Below are 20,365 nucleotides of genomic sequence, written 5' to 3'. Positions count from 1 at the left end.
GAGACCCAGGATCGAGTCCCACGTCGGGCTCCCTGCATGGAGCCTGCTTCTCCCTCGGCCTGTGTCTCTGCCTCTCTCTGTGTCTCTCATGAATAAATAAATAAAATCTTAAAAAAAAAAAAAAAAAAACTGATCAGGTGTTTTAAAAAAAAAAAAAAAAAAGGAAAACGCAGTTCATAAGTCCTCCCTCTCAAATATGTGTTCATAAGCCAGGACCCTGGGTCCTTCACTGACTGGAAGGAAGGATACCTGCTGAATACAACAGTGATGTCACCCAAGCCCAACTGGTTTCAAGGTGGTTTCACTCAGCCTCCCAGAGGCTCAGAGAAGCTGGGTCACTCATCTAAGAGCACACAGCAGTAGAGGCCTAGTCTGAATGTGCTGGCTGTTCCCTTACAGTGGTTTCCTCCTCAGCCCTGGTTTCAATGTCATCAACAAGGATGTCAAGCACTCCTCAGACAGGGACTGTGTGCCTTTCTGGGGGATGTGACCCTGTGTAGCAACGCACTTAACTGTTTTCAGGAGAGGAGGCTGAGGTCACCTGAGGTGGCAGAGCAGGGACTGGAACCCAGGTTTGGCCAACCTCGATGATATGCCTACTCACCCTGGGGACTTCCAAACAGACCCTGAGCCACGCCCACTGACGAAGCCTATTTACTCAGACTAAGGTAGGAAGGATTGATAAGTTAGAGCCCTGTCTCCCCAGAGAAGCCTGCAGCTGTAGGAAGGCTGGCCAGAAGCTCAGGGGAGAACACTAGGCTATGGGGGCAGAGGCCTTCCCTCAAAACCACCCTCTTGATTTAGATGTATATTCAAAAACATTTTCAGGAAGCTGAAACAGAGCAGGGAGACAGGAGCCTGCCTACATACAACTCATGGGCAGTAGGGAACAGACAAAACAGAAAAGCACACAAGCAAAGGGACCATAGGCTCAGAGACACAACACAAGAGGTGATGAGACCAGTGAAGGGGAAGAGCAGTATCTCCCCACGGAGGCAACATGTGAGCTGGAACCTGGTGCCAGAGAAGAGCTGGCCATGGGGAGGACTGAGGGAAAGGTGCTCCATGCAAGGCACAGAATGTGCAAAGGCCCTGAGATGGGGAGGCTGATGTGGCCAGAAAGACAACAAGGAATGCAGGGAAGATCAGGTTGGGAGGTGGACAAGGCCTAGAGGACAGCTGATTTTATGGAGAGGGCAATGGGGAGCCTTAGGCAGAATGAGAGCAGAGCTGGGGCAGGAATTACAGGAATGGCACCTCAGGCTTCCCAAAAATAAGCTGGCATCACTCAACTCCCATGAGACAGATAAGGATACTCGAGGCTCACAGGGCCCAAGGATTGCCTCAAGGTCACATGGGTGGCAGAAGTCAAGGTGGGGCAGCCTGGAGCAGGTGCAAGATCCTTCTACAGGCTGGGTGAGTTCTCAGTGGGGGAGTCAGGGTGAGGTGACTGGGTCAGAGGTCAGCACCCTCTGAGCTAGCTGGGCCCTCCCAACCGGGAGTGAGGAACAATTGGACCACCACAGGGAATTAGAATCAGGATGATGCCACCCCTCACTGCAGCTATCTGCATCAGCCACGGAAACCAGGAGCCTTCTAGGAAAGGGCTTGAGCTGGTATCAAGGACCAAAATCAGGCCCTCCTTGAGCTAGGGGAGATGAAGGACGAGCAGCAGGCTGGGTGTTCCAAGAAAGGTGAGGGGGTCCCAGTGTGCGGGCTGTAGAGGTCATGTAACTCAGCACCTGGAGCCCAGCAGAGGTCCTGAAGCTACCTGACCCTGGTTGGGCCACATGAGATACACAAACTGGCCAGGTGACCACAGTAAGACCACCCCCCCCCCAGTATAAATGCAGAGGAGCACAGGGGCTTGCCAGGCACAGCTGATGGGGGACCCCCCCAGAACACTTGTGGGGTACAGTGCATATTTGGGGCAGCAACAGTGATGTCCATACTACAGATGGGGAAACTGAGGCTCAAAGAAGACAGGTAGGGTGCCCAAGCCATCTGGTGAGCAACAACCTCAAGTAGCTGGGCAGAGGAGTACAAGATAGTCCTAGGGTGACTGAGGCAGTGAAGCTAAAACAATTGGGTGCCTCCCATGTGCTCAGCTCTGCTTGCACACCCCTCAGAGGTGGCTCTATTTTTCCCCCTCCCCATTTTACAGACCATCAAATCAAGGCTCAAAGAGACTATGTCACTAGCTCAAGGCCACAGAGTTGAGTGATCCATAATCAGAAACCATGTCCTTGGGGCCGAGACCCCAGGTGTGAACCATGGCTCCTGCAGACTGGGAGTGACAGCAGATCATATATCCCAGGCTGTCCTCAAAAGCCCTTGGCTTTCCTCAGTGAACCCACGGCCTCCCCAAACGTCTGTCCCTCTCCCCTTCTCTAAGGCCACGGGAGGCAGCCCCCATGTCGCTATGGAAGAGATCCCTCCATTGTTCAACTAACAGAGTCTTTTATTCCTGGGCAGTACTGGCTGGCCTGGGACCCCTGGAGGAGAAGAGTTTGGTCCCTGCCCTCTGTCCAGCAGAGCAAGGCTCCTACAACCCATATTACAAGTGAGAGATGAGCAGGGGAGAAAACAGACTTGTAAGCCAAAGCGGGGTCCCCATCCTGCTGTGAAATTGGCCAGCGTGGCTCCCAAATTTCAGTCAGCACTCCACCTCCAGGCAGCACTAAGGAGGCCCATCTGATAGGAAAGGGCATGTGGTGTGGGTGGGCAGGCAGGCAGGATAATGCCAGTGCTGTCAGCTGGTGAGGAGGGCTGGGGCTGCTTTATGCTCTATAGATGCTTCACCAGTGCTCCCTTCCCACCCCAGCCTCTACCTGGTGCCCATCAGAAAACACTTTTCACTGAGTGGGGGAGGAATCTGGGGAATAGAGTGGCAGGACACAGACCTCCTCCCTGTTCCTGAATCACAGAACTCATCCAAAGCCATGGCCCAGACTGAGTCTGGGGTCATGGTGCCAGGTTGCCCTTCTGGCCAGTCCACAGCTCTCGCAGCTCCACATGGCAGCCAAGGTCTCGCAGGGCAGCCTTGGCCACGTCCTCACAGTCACGGTGGGCAGCACGGGCCTGCAAGATGAGTGCTTCAGCCCCCAGGTCCAGGATGGGCTGTGAGAAGGCCCGGCTGCGGGCCACCAGGTTACGGATCAGCATGCAGGCCTGTTTCTGGGAGGGAGAAAATGTGAGTGGCTATGCGCTGGTAGGTGGGGTCCATTCTGACTTTGGGGCCCTCATCATAACACAACAGGGCAAAGGTGACCACAACCAATATACAGTAGGTACCTATTCTGTGACTCATTGGGCTAGATTCATCTCCTCCCTTTATCCTTCCAACTGTTCAGAGAGGCAGGGCTAATTCCCCTATTTCCCAGTTGAGGACACTGAAGCTCAGGGCAGTTAAGAGCTCAACAGGTGGGGCTGATCCCTCAGGCGTGAGATCCTCAGCCTCAGAGCAAGATCCCCTGTGGCTGGCAAGAGCCTTGGGCAGGGGCCCCAGGAAAGAAGGGCAGAGAGCCACAGGAAGAGGGGGTTGTGCACAGGACCCACATGTCAATTACATCACCACTCGTTCACCAACATCTGTGCCCTGGTTATCTGCCGTGTGTGGGTGCCACGAGGCACCCCACCACTGGGAGACTAGATGAGAAGTAGGTAAGGTGTGAGGGGCGCCCAGCCAGGCTGGTGAGGAGTGGGCCAGGTGATGGGTTAGCCAAGGACACAGTGTCCCAGAGGAGATACCACCTGCAGCAAAGGCCCCAGTGGGACAGAGCCTGGTATGTCTAAGGACCAACAAGGAGGCCCCTGTGCTGGGAGGGTGTCAGAGGTGGGAGTGGGGAAGGCAGGAAGAGTCCTAGCGGCTAAAAGGAAGTGACTGGGTTTCAGGCAGGGGTGCACATAGCCCCATTTACTGCTCAGCTTCACTGACTCCCCAGCAAGGTATGGACTGTGAGTCTGACATGCAGAACACAAAGGAGCAGCCCATGGATGGCAGGGAATCTTCCAAAACTAGCAGATCCCCATCTGCTCTCCTCCTCTTCCTATCCCTCTAAAGGAACTGTTATAAAAGCTCAATGCAGGAAGAGTAAAGGGACAGGAAGACAGCTGTGGGCAGAACTGGGTGCATTTTCAAAGATGGGAAGTAGATACCTTTGGGGGCTAGGAAAAAGAAAGAAGACTTTGAGATAACTGGGATGGGGACAGAGACAGCGAGGGCCTGCGTCCTGCCCCTCCTTCCCGTCCCCAGACCCACCTGCACTCCGGCCTCTTGAGGGTGTGCCTTCATGGCCTGCAATGCAGCCAGGGCCCCACCGCCCTCCATGATGACCCGGCTGTTCTCTGGCTTTCGCAGGGCCAAGACGCACAAGGCTGCACAGCTCTGCTCGCATATCTGTAGGGGTCACGGAGATGGACAGAGATACCCATCATCTGGAGGACCCACCATGGCTGCCACTGTTAATTCCCCAGGTAAGTGCCCTCCAATTTCACCTGAGGAAACTGTTGCCAGCCTGTGTATATACCAGATCACTAATAACAGGAATGATACCCAGGTGATAAAGATATTAATCATGCTCTTAGGGGTTACAGTCTCAAGCCAGGTCTCTTGCGGGCTCCATCCCAGCCCTAACCCTGCTTAAGGAAATGGGGAAGAGCACCATGCAAATCCAGATACTGATCTAGACCTCCAGTCACTGTACTCCACCTCGTGTGACCCCTGTGTGGGGTAGGTACCTGGGGGCTGGCCAGGTGCTGGGTCATGGCAGCCACGATGGACTCTGTCCCGCCAGCACGGACGATGGCATCCTTCACATCGTCGTTGCCTGCAATGGCCCGCAGGGCACTCAACACTTGCTTCACAAGGTCCTATAGGGAGGGCAAGGTACAGGTTACCTCGGGCCAGCTCGTCCTCCTGTGCTGTGCCAGACACTGCTTGGTTGCTGGTGTATGTGCATGTGCGCGCGTGCATGGCGGGGGGGTGGTCAGGCCTTGAGAGAGTTTGTTGTTTTGCTGTCTGAACTGGTGGGGGCACCCTGGGGCTTGCGGGAAGCCTGGACCAACAGGGTTATTACTCGCTGCATAGAAAAGGCAGAGGCTTAGGGAGGTGGACCCTGTGAGTTAGTCCACTTGTGTCCAGGCCAGGAATCTGGACATCCTTGACACCCACCCCTCACACACAGAGGAAGCATGTGGCTCAGGCCAGGAATCAAAGCATGGGGTCCCCTGGCCACAGTTGGGTCCCCAGGTGGGCACTGACCAACTTGAACTGAGGACAAGCTGACCAGATACAGCTGGGACTGCCAACCACGCCGGTGAAGGGCAGAGCCATGAAAGAGGAAGAGAAAGCAGTGGGAGGGAAACCAAGCCTCTACCCACCCAACTGTCGAGGAGTACAAACAAAACGCATTCCCTCATGTCTCAAGCCAGTTCAAACTCAGGTTTCTGGCACCTGCACACGAGACTGGCTGATATCACCAGCTGGGGGTGTGGGCAGTAGGACCATTGCTGCCATGGGGCAGGTAGGTATTCCCACATGTAGAGAGGGGGTTAAGTGGCTGCTAAATGAAAGAATAATGAATAGGAGTCCCTGCCCCATTTTATGGATGGGGAAACTAAGGCACCAAGGATTTATGTCACTCAAGCATCACACAACTGAGCTGGGATCTTGGCCAGGCCCTGCCAACACCTACTCACATTTCTCCCATTGTGGGGAGAAAATACAAAAGTGTTAAAGTAAGAGAGGGTGGTGGATTTGTTTTCCCCAAAACACTTTACATCCTGCCCTGGGGTCAATAGAAAACTGCACTTTGCTTCCAGGGTCAGCAGACAGGGCTGGTGTGCTATGATTCAAGTTTGTTGGGGTGTCTGGGGCTCAAAGGGACAGAGTTCACTGGGAGGTCTAGAACCTTCCCTCGGCACCAAGAGAAATGACAAATCAAAACCCAGCTGAGGGGGGCTTCACACCCTAAGACGGCTCTGGACGCCCACCTGGTGGTCGCTGCAGTTGGCCAGTAGGGCCACCAGGACCCCGAGGCCCCCAAGGTCGACGACCTCCTGGCAGAATTCATTGCGGACGGCCAGGCGGGACAGGGTGCTGCAGAGCTCACTCAGGATACTGGGGCTGTCAGAGAATGCTGTGGAGAGGGAGGGAGGGAGAGGCATGGCTTAGGGTAAGGACAGGGAGAGAACCTCTTCCAGCTTGGAACTAGGAGCCAGTGATCCTGGTACAAATCCTGTTCCACCTGGGAAGCTGGGCCCTTGTGCCAGGCACGGTGGCCACAGGTACCAAGGGAGCCCCACAAACACCAGGACTGCTGGGCCTGCAGTGCCCCCTGCTGGCAGCCGGAAAAGACACGAGAACGTGCCCTCCCCCGCACCTTGTCCCAGATAAATTCCAGACCAACTGATGATCTCAACTAAAAAAAGAATACCATAATAGTGCTATAATAAAACATCCGAGACTATTTTTATGTTCTTGGGGTGGGAATGACCTTTCTAAGTGCAACGGGAAACCCAGAAATTGAAGAGAGACATATGGATAGATTGACCTGGGCAAAATTGAACACAGATGCGGAAGACGAAGCTCAGAGGCCCCAGGGAGGAGGGGCCTGGACTGAGGCTCATGTGGGGGGTGGCAGGGGGTGAAAGAGTGCGCGGTGGACAGCCCTGATTTATCCAGAGTTCTGTGACAGTCAACTGGTATGTCCCCCTTGTCAGGTGCAGCCCCCAGCAACGCCATGAGCACTAATCTGGGTGGAGGTATTCTCTAGATGTGGTGACATCTATGATCAGTTGACTTCAAGATGACCCTTGATGGTCTGAGTGGTCCTCATCCAGTCAGCCGAAGGCCTTAAGAGGGAAATTGAGGGGGCACTGGGGTGGCTGTCAGTTAAGCATCTGCTTTGGCTCAGGTCATGATCCTGGGTCCTGGGATCGGGTCCCACATCAGGCTCCCTCCTCAGTGTGGAGCTTGCTTCTTCTCCCTCTGTCCCTCTCTCTGCTTGTACTCTCTCTGTCAAATAAATAAATAATTTTTTTTTTTTTTAAAGGGGGTGGGAACTGAGGTCTTCCTGAATAGGAAGAAGCTTGCCTGAAGACTGTGGTGTTGGCTCCTGCTCAAGCCTGTTCCATGGAATATAGACTCACCAGCCGCTCGGCCACATGAGCCAATTCCTTGAAATAAACACACACACACGTTCTGCTTCTCTGGTAGAACCAGTTTGATATGAGCTCTTGTTGACAAATAAAAATGTAAGCTCCCCCTCCAAAATGCAGCTCAACTTTGCACATGGCCAAGATCTGTTTTCACCCTCTCCAGAGGTATGAGACTGAGGCAGACCAGCCTCTCCAGAAGACACGGCCAGAGTCACACATACACAAGCCTAGCCATTGAGCCAAAGCCATAGGCAGGCCGGGAAGAACTCATTCTTCTAGCACCTTCTTGCACCAGACCACAATCAGGCCTCTTCTGGTGGGTACAGAAGGCAGGGAATTTCAGATCTGAACACCAGTGCAGTGATCTATGGCTGGCTTGCCTTGTTCATTCCAGTCGGGAACATGTAAGAATTTATGGCTAGGTGTGAACCAAACTATAAACTTCCACTAAGCACCAGCCACACTCCCCCATCTTTGGGAAACACCCTATTTGTCCCTTTGGGGAGCTCTCCTTTCTGTGTTCAGTCTGTATGGGGGGACAGAGCCAAGCCCCTTCCCCAAATGGCTCCAGAGATGGGCACAAGATCTGGTCTTGGCCAAGGAACACTGGCCTGGAACTCTCCTAGAAGAACCAAGAGAAAGGACACTGTTCCACTAGGGGTGCCATATGGCTGATAGGAAGCCAAAAGAGGTGAGTGGAGCCTGAAGCCAGCCATGTCTGAAGCAGTCCTAAAACACAACTTTCATTCTGACACCCGCTCCTACCTTTGGCAGCCTCAATGAGCACCTTCAAGCCTCCATTCTCCTGCACAATCATCTTGGCATGGTCGTGGGCATGGCCAAAGGGCACACGGATGTCATCATCGAAGGTCATGACTCGGAGGGCCCAACAGGCCTCTCTGACCACGTCGGCGCAATGCCTATGTCGGGCAATGGCACCAGTCAGCAGGGGCAGCACACCGGCCTTCACCAGGCTTTGCCGATTCTGCTCGTGCTTCAGGCAGGCATGGCACACACAGCGGATCCCAGAGCAGGTCAGATCAGCTACGTCGGCATTCTGGGCCAGGGTTGCCACCAGCAGCTGTAGGCCCTGGGTGTCTAGGAGATCGGGCTGGCCATCGGTCAGGGCTGACAGGGTGTTGAGTGCCTGAAGCAGCAGGCTCTGGTCACTTGCTGCAGCAAGCTTCCAGGCAGCCAGAAGGATGGGGTAGGCCCCCTTCTCGGCAGCCAGGAAGCGGCAAGCCTTGTGCTGCTTGCACTGTTCAAAAAAGCGGGCAAGGTGCATGGACACTTCCTGGGGGCGAGAGTGGGCCACGGACTCCCGCAGGTCATCCAGGACCTAGAGAATACAGGAGAAACTTCAGTGCCAGCTCAGTCCAAAGATGTTCCAGAGCAACGGTGTTGCACCCCTGTGAGCTTCCCGCTTCTGGGATCTAGGCCTGCGGGGGAAGTTCAGGCCAGCTGTGGCAGCTTCTACACCTGGGCTTTTAGGAGTTTTGAGCTTCAGAGGCCACAAAGAGATGGAGAGACCCAGCTATCTCAGTGTCCCTCCATGGAGCCACACATGTGAGTGCAGACGTAATCAACATTCCAGCCCTAGATGCCATTGCAAGAGGGCTCCAAGCAAGACCCGCAGAACCATCTGGTTGAGCTCAGTCCACCCAGCTGAACCAGAAGGAACAATAAAATGGCTGTTGCTTTGAGTTGCTTATTATGCAACTATAACTAACTGATACACCCTCCAACGGCCACCTCTCCAAGGAAAGTGAAAGTTACCTTTGCCAGACTGGCCCATACCAGAGGTCTGTTTGTCTCTCTCATTCACTCCACAAATATTTATCTGCCAAATGAAACCACACCATACATAGTTGATTTACCCAAATTCAACTCAAAGCCCTTTGCGGGGCAGGGGGAGGGAGGAGGGAGTAGTAACGAGATAAAACAATTTGAAAAGAGCATCCAAATCTAGCTGGCATTCAATTCCATGACCTCCAGACCTGCCTCAGCCATGAACCCAAGATGAACCCGAGCCTCCTGGAGCTTATGAAATCACTGGCACCTGGCCTCAGGGAGGGTGGTTCTACAGATACCATCATCCCAACCCAAGGGGTTTGATTTAGCCACGACTGCCCTGAATGGCAAGGATGCCTGTTGGCAAATCCTCCCTGAGCTAGACTTAATGACAATGACACAGAATATTAATAGGCTAAAAGTGGAGAATGTGCCTTGAATGGACATCTGTCAAAGAAAATACACTGGTGGCCACTAGGCATTAAAAAGATGGTCCATATCACTAGTTGTTAGGGAATTGCAGATCAAAACCACAGAAAGAGGGGTCCCTAAGTAGCTCAGTCTGTTAATTGTCCAACTCTTGATTGCAGCTCAGGTTCTGATCTCAGGGTCATGTGCTGCGCTGGGCATGGAGCCTGCTTAAGATTCTCTGCCCACCCCCTCTCTAAAAAAATAACAAACCCACACACAATGAGATGCCATCCCATCCATTATGATGGCTACAACAAAAACAAAGCCACACAAGAAACAGCAAGTGCTGGTGAGGATGTGGAGAATTGGAACCCTTGTGTGCTGCTGGTAGGGATATGAAATGGAATAGCTGCTGTGGAAAACAGTCTCGCAGTTCCTCAAAAATTAAATATACAATTACCATATGATCCAGCAATCCCACTTCCAAGTATATACCCCTTAAAACTGAAAGCAGTCTTGAAGAGATATCTATGTATTTGTGTTCATAGCAGCATTATTTCTAGTAGACAAAAGGTAGAAGCAACCAAATTTCCATCCATGGATGAATGGATAAACAGACTGTGGCCCATTCACACAATGGAATATTATTCAGACATAAAAAGCCAAAAAACCCATAGCCAAAAAAAAAAAAAAAAACAACACCCAAATTCTGACCCAGGCTACAACATGGATGAACCCTTCGCCATGGATGGCGTTATGCTGAGTGAAATGAGCCAGACACAAAAAGACCAACACTGTGTCATTCCACTTATGGGAGGTCTCTAGAGGAGTCACATTCATAGAGGTAGGAACTAGAACGGTGGTATTAGGGGAGAGGAATAGGAAGTTAGTGTTTAAAGGGGACAGAGTTTCAGTTTGGGAATATGATAAAGTCCTGGAAATGGACAGTGAGGATGGTTGCACAAGTGTGTATATACTTCATGTCACCGAACCATACACTTAGAAACAGTTAAGGTGGTGAATTTGTGTAATATATATTTTACTACAAACCAAAAACAGAGGATGTAGCATTTTAGCAGGAACCTGGTGAGAAACCTGAAAAGTTGTGGCACAAGTGTCATTGAGGGAGCACAGTGCTGGAGTTATAATACTCTAGGTTTAGTCAGATAAGAGAGGAAAGGATGATGGCCAAAATTTGCACAATAGTCTTCATCCAATTTGTAGGAAATCTCCCATTGGCCTGGATGGCATTGGAAAAGCAAGTCTCTCCGGCACCTGGGCGGCTTAGTTGATTGAGCATCTGCCTTCAGCTCAGGTCATGATCCCAGGGTGCTGGGATCGAGCCTCACGTCAGGCTCCCTGGTCAGTAGGGAGCCTGCTTCTCCCCCTCTGCTTGAGCTCTCCCTCTCATTCATAAATAAATAGATAGTCTCTTCATTGGCTGGCTAAGATGGTGGTCTTCACAGTCCCTAGGTGCTGCCTGTGACCCCAGACCCACTGGTGGCTGAGGAAAGGACAGCTGCTAAAGTGAAGGTGGCAGAGCCAGCTGGGCTCCACCTGTAACAACTCAGTGTGGTGACAGGGGGCTTTGTCCACCAACCCTGGGGTCATTTCCTCTGCAACTGATGGCCTGAATTCTGAAACTCCTCACATATAAAACCAGTCCAGCTCATTTTTTCCTTGAAGAGTTCCAAGACTACTTGGTTTTGTTTTGTTTCTACAAGTCTATGTGCAACAAATTTCAGGATTCTGATAGATTCCTTCCAAAAGGCATTACAGAGTTGAAATTTTTTCTACAGATAAGCATTTTTCACGTGTCAGAGCCACAACAGCAGTGGCATGAGAAGGGGCTGGTTCACTTCCAAGGTAAGAAGGTTGGGAGGATATGAAATCTGATGTGTGTGGTGCCTCCCACATGGAAAGGGAGAGAAGGGGTTTTGGTGGGAGAGACAGGACAGAGACTTTCAGATTTTGCTATAAATGCTTGAGTATTGCTTGAATCTTTTGTGCTAAGAACATGTTCACTTTCTTCTTCAAAAGTGGAATTAAGAATAAAAAAAAGGAAAGGCTGTAAACAAAAGGAGTTTTCTGTACTGCTGATAGAAGACAGCAGAGCTGTTCCCAGTTTGATTTCCCTGGGAGAAGGATCTGTATCTGGGTCTCAGCTCAGCCCCTCACTGGCTGGGACCACAGGTGAGTCATTTATTTTTACGAAGCCTCAGATTCCTGATCAGCAAAATAAGCTAACAATAGATTGAGATCATAGGTTTTAAGAATTTAGCAGTACTTAGTGATTACTAGAGACTTATTACTGAGACCCTTCGTATGTAAAGAGCATTTACAAATCAATAAGAACAAGATGAACTTGGGACACGTGGGTGGCTCAGTGGTTGAGCATCTGCCTTTGGGTCAGGTCATGATCCTGGTGTTCTGGGATTGAGTTCTGCATCGGGCTTCCTGCAGGGAGCCTGCTTCCCCCTCTGCATAGGTCTCTGCCCCTCTCTGCGTTTCTCATGAATAAATAAAAACTTAAAAAAAAAAAGAACAATCCAATAAAAAATACTGCCAAGACAACAAACTCCTTCCTCTCTTTCTTTCTCTTTCCTTCTTTCCAACTCACTTCTTACTAGCAAACAAGTCAAAACAATGAGAAAGGGTGCCTGGGTGGCTCAGTTGGTTGAGCATCTGCTTTTGGCTCAGGTCATGATCCCAGGATCATGGGATTGAGCCCCACATCAGGTTCTCTGCTCAGCAGAAGGCCTGCTTTTCCCTCTCCTACACCTCCTGCTTTTGCTCTCTCCACCTGTCAAATAAAGAAAATATTTTTTTAAAAATGAGATAATTTTCTCAAAACCTGTGAGGCAGGAGATGGTGAGGACTCTGACAGCAGGGAGAAGTATATACTGCCTTAGGCAGAGCTGGGTTCATACCCAGGGCTGTGTCCTCCAACTTCCTTTTTTATTATGACACTCTCTTGCTATCAGGCACATCAGTTTTTTTGTTTGTTTGTTTGTTTTATTTTTTTTATTTTATTATTTTTTTAAATTTTTTAAAATATTTATTTATTTATTTATTTATTTATTTATTTATTTATTTATTTATGAGACAGAGAGAGGCAGAGACACAGGAAGAGGGAGAAGCAGGCTCCATGCAAGGAGACCGACGTGGGACTCAGTCCAAGGACTCCAAGATCATACCCTGGGCCAAAGGCAGACACTCAACTGCTGAGCCACCCAGGCATCCCTGGGCACATCAGTTTTTTCTCTTTGAATTACCCACCTATAAAATGGGGATAATAATCTCAACCTTATAGGGGTCTTTGAGAGAATAACTGAGATAGCACAAAGAAAGCACCTTGCACAGAACTCACTCCACAGTCAGTTCTCAATAAATACTATAGCCTTTTGGCTTTTAACCAACAGCTTATCCCTGGGAGAGGGATAAGGAGAGGGATAAGGAGAGGGACCTTAAGGAGAGCATTTAACCTCTGTGACCTTTACCTTCCTTGTAAGGTGCTAGAAATCGGGCCTCTGGGCCTCTGTTTCCCTATCAGTAAGCCAGGAATGACACCATCTACTTCATAGGCCAGTTTTAGTATTAAAGGGGCAGGCTATGATGTGCTGCTGGTGAACAGTCAGTGCTCAACAGGTGATAGCCTATGATCCCACTCTCTTTCTGCAATTCCTGTCCATCTCTGAGCAAACTTAGTGGTTGGGAGACTCCTGAGAGTCTCCTCCATGGTACCTTCTGCCGCAAGGCTGCCAACACTGGGGACAACCTGAGCACCATTCACCCCTAAAGGGCCCTCAAATGTGGACTCAAGGAGCCCCAGCTGCAAGCTCAACATCTCATGTACTTGCCTGCCCTTTAGAACCTGCATCTGTCATCTGGGAACCAGTATAAAGGTGCCCCTAAGAGACTGTTAAATGGTGATATGTATGGAACCACATGTGTAAGGTGAGCCCTGTCCCCATTGGCCATCCCTTCCTACCTGTAGGATGTCGTGTCTAGGCTCCTGGGATCCATCTGCAGAGACTTTGGGTGCCAGCTTTACAATGTTGCTCAGATCAACCCCTGTGGGGGAATACGAGGGAGTCAAGAAACAAGTGACAGTTTTATCCCCACAGGCCTGCTAGAACTACCTCATGTCCATTCTTGTGGGACCACCCCACTTTGGAGGCCTACTCAGCTCCCCACCCCAACCCCTCCCTACCAGGGCCAAGCAGCCACATCCATATAAGGGATACAGGCTATGGGAGGGGGTGGTCTTTGCCCCTTGGCTCTGTCCAACTAATGGGAGCAGAGCAGTAGTGAGGCTGCAGGCCATCACCACAGTGAGGGACACATTCTACCTGGTGGGTTAAGAGGGAAGGGGACCCCACAGCTTCTCCCTTGGGGCTCCCATTGTTCTTCACCCTGGATGTACCCCTACCTTCCCTGATACCCCCAAGGGAAACCTCCACTGCACAAGACACATCTGAGTATTTCTCCAGTCCCTGTTCAGTATCTATATCCCACTCTGTGCCCAGGACACCAGCCTCTGACCTCTGAGGCTGGACTCCCTGGGCTCCATTGCCTTCTTGCATCAGACTGGGCTTGGCCAATGGAAAGTAGGACTTCAGATCAGAAGGAGTGGGAGGGTGGGGTATTTACTTCCAGCTCCCTGCCTCCACCTCTGTTAGATGACTCCCCACCCCAGCCATGGCCTGTTGTGGGGGCTGAGGAGGTCTCTGCTATGGCCAGCAGGGTCTCTTAACCCTACCCACACCACTGTAAATAAATGGTTCCCTCTTGACCGCTGTCCCCCATAGCCTGTTTTGAATATGCCACCTCTTTCCACAGGCTGCTGACCAATACCCCCTTTGGCTTCCATGAACTCAAGTCGGAACATAGGTAGGGCAGGGAGGCAGGTGGCCCTGTTTCTTGGGAGGTGATCAGGAAAAGCCTCTTCAAGAAGTAGCAATTAAAATGATACCCACCAAAAAAAAATAAATAAATAAAATAAAATAAAATAAAATAAAATAAAATAAAATGATACCCACCTTGTAGGATTCGGCCCCACAGATGTCTAGGTGGGGTCGAGGCAAGTTAGAGGGAGGGCAAGAACAAAATGGGAGGTGGCCAGCCTGCTCAGAGCAGAGAGCAGAGAAGCGACAGGGCCCAGGGCTGCCACGCCAGGCAAGACAGAGCCATAGTAGGACATCAGTCTCCCACGTTAAGAGCTGTGGATGGTGATGACTATTGGGCAAAGAGCCAGACCAGCACTGGGACAAAGCCACACTGTACTACCTTGTGATTCAAATTGTTCCACGGCCTCTTTTATTGCCTCCTCTGGTTGCATCTGGAACTCTTCAATGTTCTCATGAACGACTGCATCGAAGGTCTCCTGGGTGATGCGCTTGGAGGCCATCTTCATCTGTGCATGAGGCGGCAGGTACTCACCTGATAGACACTCTCAAACTGAGAAATTAAGACAGGAAGAAAGTTTCATTGAGGGTGAGAGGACAACTATGAGTCTGGCTATCACTTGAGGAAGAGCTACCGGGGCCAGAGTGTAGGAATGCCCAGGAATAACTCTCAAAATCTGGGTCACAGGAAAAGCTGATACCCCACATCTACAGAGCTTGTAAAAGTGCAGAAGAGGGCAGGCAGTTTACAATTTATCTAAGAAAGAGAAGATGTTAATACAACATGTACCCTTCTAGTAAAAAAAAAAAAAAAAGATAAAATAACATTTTAACATTACTCATATGTTACATGATAATGAAATGATTACAAATTACAAGAAATCATTACAAATATTACATTATACATCATGTTATTTATGATATACAATATGTTACAATATATAATACTAACTCTATTGCACTTTATTATACAGTTTGATATTTCATATGTAACTGTAATAAAACTACTTACAGTGGTATGGGGTTATACCTATAAACATTTTTATTTTTTTATATTTACTTACTTATTTATTTATTTATTTATTTATGATAGTCACACACACACAGAGAGAGAGAGAGAGAGAGAGAGAGAGGCAGAGACACAGGCAGAGGGAGAAGCAGGCTCCATGCACCAGGAGCCCGACATGGGATTCGATCCCGGGTCTCCAGGATCGCACCCTGGGCGAAAGGCAGGCGCCAAACCACTGAGCCACCCAGGGATCCCTATAAAAATGTTTAAATAAAAGTTAATAATGATAAATTAAATGGAATGCTAAATCAAAAACTAATAAGAATAGTTACCATAAGGGGAAGTAGGGAAAAGGGTGATGAGGGCAGGACTAGAAGCTGGATTATTCTCTCCAAATGTACCTTGTTTCATGGTTTTGTTTTGTTTTTAAAAGATTTTACTTGAGACAGAGAAACAACACAAGGGCGAGGAGAGGGACAGAGGGAGAGAAAGAGGAAGAACGATCACAGACTCCACACTGAATAAGAAGCCTGACTTGGGGGCAGCCCTGGTGGCCCAGCGGTTTAATGCCGCCTTTGGCCTAGGGTGTGATCCTGGAGTCCAGGGATTGAGTCCCACGTAGGGCTCCTTGCATAGAGCCTACTTCTCCCTCTGCCTCTCTCTTTCCTCTGTGTTTTTCATGAATAAATAAATTAAATCTTAAAAAAAAAAAAAAAAAGAAGCCTGACTCGGGGCTAGATCCTAGGACTCTGGGATCATGACCTGAGCTGAAGGCAGACACTTAACCAACAAAGGAACCCAGGCATCCCCTTTGTTTCATGGTTTTAAGTTGAGAAACCATGTAAATGCTTTACATAGTTAGAAAAAGAAAGAAATTAATATAAACTAAAATAAAAATGAAAGGAATCTCTAAAAATTAGGAGTAAAATGAAACCCATGAATCTAATAGTATATCTATGTGGAGTTTAAAATATAGTGATAGAACCATATATTCTCGCTGAGATGTACAATAAGGATAGAAAGAACTATAAAAGGAAATCTTCAACAGTTTTCAGTAATCATGTTACTGGAAATGATAATAGTAATGTTATTTGGAAGCCACTGTGGATATAGCAAATAAATAATAATGTTGATGTCCTTAGGAACTAGCATAATGGGACACCTGGGTGGCTTAGCAGTTGAGTGTCTACCTTCAGCTCAGGGCATGATCCTGGGATCCGGGATCAAGTCCTACATCAGGCTCCTTGCAAGAAACCTGCTTCTTCCTCTGCCTGTGTCTCTGCCTCTCTCTCTCTCTCTCTGTCTCTCATGAATAAATAAATAAAAATCTTAAAAAAAAAAAAAGGAACTAGCATAAAACAAAAAATTCTAACACAAAAAAAATCTAAAAAGTAAAAACTCAGAAGTAAATTTGAATTGGAATTATCAATATAAACTCATGATATATTTTTCTCTCAAGTAAAGAACCGATGTTCTAGTGATATCAACTGAAAATGCCTAGAGGAAATACCACATCCACAGTGGTAGTGAACACCCTGAATGCCAGCAATAGTCTCTAAGTACCATTTTCCCAACAAAGAAGACTTTGTTGGGAAAATGGCTGGAGGAATGGCTGATTCTATGACTCAGAAGAAAACAGGCCAGGAATGGCTGATTCTATGACTCAGAAGAAAACAGGCCAGAGGAGCCAAGCTGGGAGCATCTTGTCAGACCAGGAAGCAAGGAAACTTCAAAAAACCATCAGGGTCATGTCAAAGGATTGGGAGCAAACCCTAAGAGATGCTCATGGGCCCATGTGACAGGTGAGCGGCTAAAATAAAACAGGATACAATAGATACAAAAATCTGTGTGTTCATAATAGTACTAAAACATACCCTGCTCATTTTGCTGAAAACTGGCAAATGAATATAGCAACCATCCTACTTCCCTCATACAATTAATTACCAGATTATAAAAACAGGAAGAGGAAAAGTTCTGCTTTGTAGGTGAATTCCAACTAATTGTCCACAACAGGACAAATTTAGATAACAATCTCCATAGGCTACAAAACTGTGAGGAGCAAAACTGATGGAGGACCACAATGAGTGGACAGTACCCTCCTCCACCGTGTGATTTCACATCACCAGCAAAGATACCCAACATTACTTGACTCCAGACAAGAGTGAAATTCACCTGTGAAGTTTTCTTTGCAAAACCTCAAACCCAGGGGCACCTGGGTGGCTAAGTGGTTGAGCGTCTGCCTTTGGCTCAGGTCGTGAGCCCAGGGTCATGGGATTGAGTTCCACATAGGGCTCCCTGTGAGGAGCCCGCTTCTCCCTCGGCCTATGTCTCTGCCTCTCTGTGTGTGTCTCTTATGAATGAAGAAATTTAAAAATCTTTAAAAAAAAAAAAAAGTTAGGGGGACATAGGTACAGCAAGTACTAGGACAGCAGTAGGGGGAATGTGGCAAAAATCTGAGCACAAATTTGGGCTGATTGGGAAACAGGCCACTCAAGCCCGCAATTCTCTTTGTGGAGGTAGCACAGGATATGAATATTCCATCTGTGGGACATCTGGGTGGCTCAGTGGTTGAGCATCTGCCTTTGGCTCAGGGCATGATCCCAGGGTCCTGGGATCAAGTCCCATATAGGGCTCCCTGCAGGGAGCCTGCTTCTCCCTCTGCCTAGGTCTCTGCCTCTCTCTGTGTGTCTCCCATGAATAAATAATCTTAAAAAATATATATTCCATCTGTGTTTGTGCAGATGTTTTGAGGGAGGAGTAGGACAGGCTCTAGGGCCGGTAGGGGGGGACTTGAATCCCAGGCCCTCCACTTAACCTCACTGTTGGTCAGCTCTCTCATATGTGTCATGGGGATAAACAAAGAGAATCTACCTCATGGGACTGTAGTGAAAATTCAACCAGTTAATCCCTATAACATGCTTAGAATAGGAATTTGGCACAGAGTAAGAGCTCAATAAACATTAGCTATTGTTCCCTTCCTTTGTTGCTTAGAGGTAATTCAATCAGTTTAATTGGGGTGAGAGGCATAAGGGCATCCCTTGCTCCCTTGCAGATAGCCCCCCTACTTCTTTCTGCCCCCAGAAGAAGTAGCCCGTTTAAGGATTGCTAAGGAGTTTCATGGTCAAAGGTGGAGGAAAAGGGTAAGGATTGTCTGTTTCAATAAAGAGCTTCTGAGTGAGACAACCAGGCTGGTATATGTGGGGGGTGGTGTTCCTGACCAGTTCCCAGGGACAGGAACTTCCCAGCTGGGGCTGTTGGAAAGACTCTGTTCCTGACTGCCACCAAATGATGCTTCCACCACCCTGGCCATGCTTCAGACCTAAATGGGCCGACAGTGAGTGGCCACCTTGTCAGAGGGACAGTTCTAAAGGCGAATATCATCATGCCTACTTTATGGATGAGAAATCTGAAGTTCAGAGAGGGGAAGTACCTGCCAGAGATCACACAAGCAGTAAGAGGCCTGGCCATCATGCCACCCTACTTCATGAACACCTTCCCTCCACCTGGGTTCTCTGGAGTTTCTGCTAGCTCTTCTAGGCTGCCTCTTCCTGGGAGCCTTCCCTGACGGGTTAGAACCTGTATGTGCTCTCTGGCCTTGGCTCCTCTGCCCCATGAACCTCCCCCTGCCCTGTCCTGAGCTTGGAAGATCAATGTCCGGCTCTGCGGCCACCTCTATAGCAAGTCTTACAGGGGTCACCTAGGTTGGGCACGGGGCTAAGTAGCAAAAATGAAAATACATATCTGGAGCTCATGAGAAAGGCAATGCCTAGGAATAGTCGTCTGGGAGCCACCTGGGAACAGTCCAGAATAGGAAAGAGGGGAAAGAGCACCAGCCCCCATGATGTGACGGTCAAAGGTGTGCTGAAGGAAAGAAAGGGAGTTAGCAAGACCCCAAATGACGGCCAGTTTCCTAAGCCAGGGTTCTGTTCATTAAGAAAACAGTGTCCTGCAGGGACTTAACTGCAGGGACTCTAATGACTCCTCATCTTCCTCCACACCAACACACTCACCCTGGTTCAGGCACAATTTTCCCTATGGGTGGCCTCACCAGCTTCTTCTCTGCCACACTCTGTGCCTCTATTCTCCACTCAGCAGCCAGAGAAAAACTTGAAATCACAAAGCCACCTCACTGCTCAAAATCCTGCAGTGGCATCCCAATCCTCTCAACAAAATCCAGGCTACTTACCAGCACTTTCTCTACGTGGACCTTACCTAGGTCTCTTACTGCGCTTTCCCAACTTTTTCTCATCCTTCCCAGACACCGAAGGGACACTCTTCATAACCATCTGGTTAAAGCAACACCCCCGCCCCGGCCATCGCATCATCCTTTTATTTGAATGCTACATCTACCTGGAGTGACACGGTTCATTTTTTCTTTTCTTTTCTTTTCTTTTCTTTCCTTCCTTCCTTTTTTTTTTTTTTTTTTTTTTTTTTTTTTGCTTTTACTGTCTAGCCTCCTCCCTAATTAAATTTTACCTCTACGAGACCAGGGGTTCGGTCAACTTTGTTCACCACCTTCCCGCCTGCCCAGGATGGAGCCAGACACGCAGCAGGCACTCAGGTCCATAGGTTATGAATGAATGAATAAATGAAAAGAAAGCGGAGGGCAAGGAAATGGCGGATTTTAAAATCCCCCGGCGGCTTCTGTAAAAGTCATTCCCCAAAACCAAGTCCCCGAGGGCGGCGCCAGTCACCAGCCCGACCCCGCGGCGCCCACTCCCCTTCCCGCGCGAGGGGACTCCGCAGCCGCTGCTTCTCACCCGGTTTTCGCAGCCACGTGGGGAAAGGGTGGGGCTCGCGACTGTCACCGGCAGAACCACCTCTGGTCCCGTCCGGCCACCGTACGCGGGCAGGCGCGCTGGCGCCAACTGGCCTCGGCCTCCCTCCTCTTCACGGACTGCTCCCGGAGTGACCACGGGGGACCGCGAGCGCAGGTAGAGCCGAGAGAGCCAATAGGTATGCGGCGGCGGCTGCTTTGCCGCCTCTTCCAGCCGCTCCCCTTTGCCGCCGCCCTCAGCAAATTAGTATTTCGCCTCAGGATCGGCTCTGTAGAAGCGAGCAACGCGCCTGCGCAAGGGGACTTCGC

The 20,365-nt window shown here is 49.5% G+C and overlaps 2 protein-coding genes across 3 annotated transcripts in view; one reads left to right on the top strand and one right to left on the bottom strand.

Moving 5' to 3' along the window:
• Nucleotides 1-2,443: 2,443 nt before the first annotated feature.
• Nucleotides 2,444-20,172, bottom strand: ARMC6 (armadillo repeat containing 6). Its single transcript, XM_041761962.1, has 8 exons — nt 20,040-20,172; nt 14,653-14,823; nt 13,355-13,437; nt 7,927-8,500; nt 5,995-6,140; nt 4,741-4,872; nt 4,262-4,399; nt 2,444-3,177 (listed from the first exon to the last, which is right to left on the bottom strand). Exons 2-8 carry the CDS (start codon nt 14,777-14,779, stop codon nt 2,965-2,967), a joined length of 1,413 nt encoding a protein of 470 aa, XP_041617896.1. The 5' UTR covers nt 14,780-14,823; nt 20,040-20,172; the 3' UTR covers nt 2,444-2,964.
• Nucleotides 20,130-20,365, top strand: part of SUGP2 (SURP and G-patch domain containing 2) — a 29,921-nt gene continuing 29,685 nt past the window's right edge. Inside the window, exon 1 of one of the 2 annotated variants that reach the window (XM_041761959.1) lies at nt 20,130-20,213. The gene's annotated coding sequence lies outside the window, so the exon portion shown is untranslated. Of the gene's footprint in view, nt 20,236-20,365 lie in introns of both variants that reach the window. The other variant, XM_041761958.1, reaches the window with a different exon arrangement.

This window comes from Vulpes lagopus, chromosome 7 (genome assembly GCF_018345385.1).
Source record: "Vulpes lagopus strain Blue_001 chromosome 7, ASM1834538v1, whole genome shotgun sequence".
NCBI lineage: Eukaryota > Metazoa > Chordata > Mammalia > Carnivora > Canidae > Vulpes > Vulpes lagopus.
The sequence above is the reverse complement of the archived record's forward strand: the minus strand, read 5'-3'. Positions and strand labels throughout refer to the sequence as shown.

Excerpts from the sequence above, each read along its gene's own strand:
- ARMC6 (XM_041761962.1), bottom strand. The coding sequence starts at position 14,779 with ATGAAGATGGCCTCCAAGCGCATCACCCAGGAGACCTTCGATGCAGTC. Across the intron at positions 8,501-13,354 it reads CTAGACACGACATCCTACAG|GTCCTGGATGACCTGCGGGA; the intron begins GTAGGAAGGGAT and ends TGTATTCTCTAG. Across the intron at positions 6,141-7,926 it reads GCTCATTGAGGCTGCCAAAG|CATTCTCTGACAGCCCCAGT; the intron begins GTAGGAGCGGGT and ends CCCTCTCCACAG.